Below are 5760 nucleotides of genomic sequence, written 5' to 3' on the forward strand. Positions count from 1 at the left end.
GGCTGAAGAAGAGGCAGGAGCTGCGGCCTGGGGGCTGTTGGGACAGTGGGGAGGGAGGCTCAGCCACCCCGTGGGTGCTGCTCCTGGCAATGGAGGAAAGACAAAAATTCGAGAGTTGTGGGTTGGGTTTTGCGGGTTTATGGTTTTTTTTTTCTTCATAGGAAATGTGTGGGGAGATTTTGTGGCATGAACATTTACTGGGGATTGGAGGGGCAGTAGCTCGAGCATTGCCTGCCTAAAGCAGTCAGAGCAGAAGCTGTGATCTCATAGCTCTTTCCAAGGGATTGGAAAGCAGATTTGTGTTTACTGTGCAAATACATTCTAGGGATCCTGGGTTTGTGCTCTTCATGGCACTGAAGACTAGGTCTGCTTTTTACAGCCCTGTCATGGCTGCTTCAGGATGAGAAGCAGCAGCCCTGGAAAACTGCATAGAATCATAGAATCCCACAATGGCTTGTGTTGGAAGGAACCTTAAAGATCATCTTGTTCCAACTCCTGCCATGGGCAGGGATCCCTTCCACTAGACCAAGCTGCTCCAAGTCCTGTTCAACCTTGCCTTGGACACTCCCAAAGATAGAGCAGCCACAGCTTCTCTGGGCAGCTTGTGCCAGGACCTCACCATTCTCACAAGGAAGAATTTTTTCCCAATACCCAATCTAACCATGCACTATGTCAGGCAGATGGACACTCAGATTACCCCCTGCCTGTAAAGGGCTGTTTATGCTGGGTGATTTGGCCCAAGGGAATGTATGAACTGGGACCAGTTCTGCTCTGGAGCAAAAGAATTAATGGTATCATCCATTTCCCTAGAAGACAGGAGAATAACTGGATCTCACGCAGTATTCTCCAGATTGTAGATGTAGTAATCAGATTATTATTAGTTTACTAGATTGCTTTATAGGAATGAGGTTCCCATAATTTCTGCTGGTGAAGTATTTAAATCATTTAACTTCCCTGGGTGCACACTCATTTGATGTGTTGTGTAATTCTGGGGAGAAGTTTGGGCTGTAAGTATCCCTGGAACACAGCAGTTGCATAACGGAACACAGAGCACAGTGTCTGCTGGAATCAGAAGTCCAGTGTATTTTCCACAGCATTGTAAACAGGCAGGAAAGAAGGGTAATGCTGTAACATAAGTGTTCGCTCTTACTTTATTATTGTTGGTACTAGTAGTAGTATTCTGCAATGGAACAGGTTCCCAGTGAAGTTATGCCCCATCCCTAGAAGTGTCCAAGGCTGGGCTGGACAGGGCTTGGAGCAACCTGGTCTAGTGAAAGGTGTCCCTGTCCATTATTTGGATGGAACAAGATGGTCTTCAAGGTCCCTTCTAGCCTATCCCCTCACATGATTCTATGATTCTGTTTAGTACCAGAACAGATATGTATTGCCATAAATCCATCAGTGAGTGTAAGAATGGTTGTTGAGGATTCCCATTACCCCTGTAAGGGGCTGTAAGAGTTGCTTGAAAGCACAGTCAGCTCACAGCCAGTGAAACAGGTTCTTGTGGGACTTCACTTGGAGCTTGGCTTCACTCCATGTTATTTTGTCAGAAATTAGAGTACCTGAGCTTGTCGGAGCCCAGGAAATTCCTCTGGCTGCCCTGGAGGACGGGAGCCCCTGTCCAGGGGCTCAGAGACCTTGGCACAGAGCCCAAGACCCCTGTGCCTTTGATTTAGCCCTTGGAAAAACCAATTACCAACCTTATATGAAGAATTACAAGCCACGACAGTTTAAGTAGAATGATAGTGAATTTATCACAGGGTGAAAAAATAGATTTTTTGGAGTTTTTAGAATCGGGGTTCAGGGGGCAAGATGGAGGAATCTGGACATGTCGAGCCTTTCTTCTTCTTCTTGGCCTCCATCTTCTGCTGTGATGGTGGCACTTACAGATTGGTTTAGAATAGAAGTTCACTGTCTAACATAGGTGATAGGTATTGGAAAGTAATTGTAAATATTGTATACGTAGTTTTTAGTATAAGAAGATAACACCACCCCGGGGGCAGACAGAGTGCCTCTGACTGTCTTGCTTAGCAGACCTCGGCAGGTCAGGAGAAAGAATTTTATAGATAAGATACAATAAACAACCTTGAGACCGAGAAATGAAGAGCTCTGACTCCTTCTTCAACCCCTGGGCTGGGAAAAGAGACATTCTGATGTATCTCGGGGTCACTCTGACTAGCTAGAGACCCCAAGAGAGCTGAAATTTTACATGGTGTATGTCTGCCTCTCTGGGCTGCAGGGCAAAGTGGGGAGGAGAAGGAAAACAAGTGTAATGAACTGAGGGAGAATGGGGAGCAGATACAGACCTGTGGCGCAGTATAATGTGGGAAGAACATGCTTAGCTGAAAGGTGGTGTTGAGTGAATATGGCCACTCTGTAGCTCTGACACTGTGGGGACACATCAGGGTCTGACCCTGGGGAATGGCAGCATGCAGGGAGCGGGGGCAGCAGGCACAGGGCTAGTTCTTGGACAGGGAGCACCCTCAGGGGAGCCGGAGGCAGGGCAAGGAGCTGAGGGAGGCAGAACCACAGGGAGGGATGGGAGGGTGAGGTGCCTGTCCCCGCACATCCACCGTGGAGCCATGTGCCTGTTCCTCCATAGCAAACCACTGGGATCTGAGGCACGCCAGCCTTCCAGTGCTGATACAGGACTAGTCAAGGTCTGGTGTACCCCAGTCATTTTTCAAGCTGGGAAATTTTATGTAGTTCCTGGCACAGGTTAAACATGCACTGACCTGAGAGCTGTTCATTGACCCTGCAGCTGCTTGCTGAGGCACACAAAGGTTGGGTTTCTCTTCATGGGTGGTACCTGCCCATAGCAGCAGCTTCTTAGCCTCAGGAGCTCTGAGTTACTCCAGGATGGTTTTCCAAGGCTGTTGTATACTGTCTCCCAGTGCCCAGGAGATGGCACTCCTGCATTTGGACAGTGTGTGCAGCTGTTCTCCAGACACACCAGAGGTTGTCTGAAGAGGAGAATCCCATCATCATCCCAAATGGTTTGGTTCTGCTAGGGAGGGAAGTGGCCACATTTGCATTGTCTGGTGATATGTCCTGTTCTGGGAGATATCAAAGCTGGAGAGGTGAGCTGTGAGAACAGTCTGCTGAGCAGGGTGTGTATTGATGGCAGAAACTCCAGTAATGGGTTGGTGTCACTGTCAAATGAAAGCATCCTTATGAGGACGGAGCCCACTGTCATGAAGCCTTACCACTGGCTGCCTCTTCTCAGCCATGGCCGGTGCCTTTAGCATTCCAGCAGGGAGCACATGATGGAAATCACCATTGGACCCCCTGCTCCTCACAGCCTTTAACTGCTCTTGCCCTTCCCCTCAGTCCCCATCTTCCCTCGCCTTCACCAGCAGTGGACATAGAGGAAATAAAAGCATTTGGACTCACTTGAAACAACCTTCCACTCCTGTTAAATGCTGGTGGAACTAAGTGGATTTATCTGAATGAGTTGAATGGAGGTAGGAGGTGAAGCTGTAACCCTGGGGAGGTTCTCAGATTTTCCCTCTTCAGAAACAAAAGCAGATTTGCAAGTCTGGTACATGCGTGTTTAGAGAGCAAGATTGAGTTTGTGACCCAGAGGAGTAAGGAGCTGGTGAGTGGTGGGAGAGGTGACACAGGGGTCTGTCCAGACTGGCCATGCTGCTGGTCTGACTCTTGCCTGGCCTGAGGGCACCTGAGGAGGTACTGCATTGATGCTGTTCCTAGCAGCTTCCAAACACACTCAGTGTTTGACCTGGTGGTTTGCAAAGCCCTTCTCTGGGTCATGGACTTTCTCTGTACTGACACAGGAGGGAGTCAATGGGCCTAATCTCTGGGCACAGCGTCCTGCTGATCTGTCAGCTGTTCTTGTGATCTCTGCTTGAAAACTGTTTCCTCTTGTGTTCCTATACCTTCAAGCAATTTCTCAATTTCCCCATCCTTCCCATGGCAATCCGGACTTCCCAATTACTGCTCCTCTGGGCTGGTGAACAAGCAGAAGCCAACTCTGCCCCAAGTGCTCCAAGGTCAGTTTGATCCTAAATGTGATTTTGGCCATGTGGGTCATAACATGCCTCTCCCCTCACCCCAGGTAGCTGCCAGGATCCACAATCAGGGATTGCCCTCACCCCAGTGCCTGCTGGACTACACAGTGCTGGACTACTCAGTGCCAGCTGTCTGGACATTGTGCTGGCAAGGGCCTCCATAAATAACACAGGATTTGGGAGCAGGACACAGCTGTGAGTGGGTGGCCAAGGCTGCCACCCTGCTGTCACCACTGATGCTCCCCAGAGGGGAGCTCCCACAGGGCTTTGCATTTGGAGCTGCAAGTAGCCTTGTGTCTTTCAGAGAAAAAGGACAGAGCTGTTTAATCCTGGAGGAGCTGGAAGAGCCACAAAGAGGGGACTTCAGGGAGGATTTTGTTAGAAATAGTCCAGATACATCAAACTATGTCCTGCAGGAAGCCATACCCCATTACTGCTTCTATGTGCGGGACAGCTTACAGTACTTATTCTGTTAAGAGCCTGGTGCTCCTTTGATACATTCCCAGGAGTCTGTGATAAAATTTCTGACACTGTTTTCCTCGACTGATTCCAGTCAATCACTTCCAATGGAACTGGCTGCCTACCTGATGCTGAGGTGACATTGTGTCCCTGACAGGCAGGCAGGTTCCTGGTGGAGTGGGCACAGCAGCACCCAAGGGCTCCCAGGGGTGGGAAAACAACAGGCTTCTAGGGAATGTTGCCAAACATCCCCAGCATCACTGACCTTCTCCCAGTGAGGCAGTGAACACTGCCCAGCTCCTGGCTCATAGCACTCACAACAGATGCAGATTCCATGGGACATCTGCAGATGTTCTTTCTCTTCGCTGCTGGTGATGACATCCCAGGTGTGTCTGAGTCAGCTCTCCTGCTCCAGCCTGGAGTTAATCCAGATGCTAAATGTAATCTTGTTCCTTTCTAACATCAGTGAACATTTGAATTTGACCAAAAGGCTGTGGCTTTACTCCATACCTGTGAGCCTGAAGCATGTTTTCAAGCTGGTGGTCTTGCTCATGCAGTACATGGCCATCCCAGGTGTAAATATACATCCTTATATATTTTTGGTCACAAAATCTTTCACTATCAGAGCCTGTCCTGGTTTAGGGCAAAATTGGGAGGAAATTTCCAAAGAAGTCCCTCTAGAAAGCATATTCAAGTGGCCCCTCCCCCTACTGGTTTGGGAAAAGATTTCCTTTGAGAAAAGTGGGAAAAAAACTTTCTTTGTCTCTTTAACAAGCAAAGTATTCACAAGCATAAAAAAAAAAACCAGTAAAACTCCTCACTGTTCTGAAGACATGGCAAATTCAGAAAGTCCTTCTCGGGTGTAGCTCCGTTCACTCAGTCTCTTATCAGTCCCTCCTGCACTGGAAGATGCCACGTCTCAGCCCTAGTAGGCTGGGCCACAGGTGTGAGCTCCTGGTGTTTTTCTGGGGTTTTAGTCTAGAGAAGTGCTGATCAGTTCCAAGAAAAAGAAAAGCCACAGTCTGGGGAACTTCTCTGCCTTAGCTAGCTAAAAAAAAAGTAAAAGGAGAGCTCTCTCCCGCTGTCTGTCCATGCTGCAGACAACGCAGTCCATGAGAAGGAATGCGGGGAAGTGAGTGCAGTTTCTGAAAACAAACTGTGCTTCTTTTTCCCCCACTTTGCTCTCGGAACCAGTCTTAAAGGTGCAGAACTTAATAGCCAGCATAAACAGAACAGATGACTGGGGATACAAGTATCATAAAGTCATCCTAGG

At 48.6% G+C, this 5760-nt stretch overlaps 1 protein-coding gene across 1 annotated transcript in view; it reads right to left on the reverse strand.

Annotated features, from left to right (window-relative positions):
- Positions 1–5055, reverse strand: part of BAZ1B (bromodomain adjacent to zinc finger domain 1B) — a 49096-nt gene extending 44041 nt beyond the window's left edge. The window contains exon 1 of the mRNA XM_031060390.1: positions 4998–5055. Coding sequence (XP_030916250.1) covers positions 4998–5055 — 58 coding nt within the window. The remainder of the gene's footprint in view (positions 1–4997) is intronic.
- Between the last annotated feature and the right edge of the window lie 705 nt (positions 5056–5760).

The sequence above is a fragment of the Geospiza fortis genome, unplaced genomic scaffold (genome assembly GCF_000277835.1).
Source record: "Geospiza fortis unplaced genomic scaffold, GeoFor_1.0 scaffold59, whole genome shotgun sequence".
Lineage (NCBI taxonomy): Eukaryota > Metazoa > Chordata > Aves > Passeriformes > Thraupidae > Geospiza > Geospiza fortis.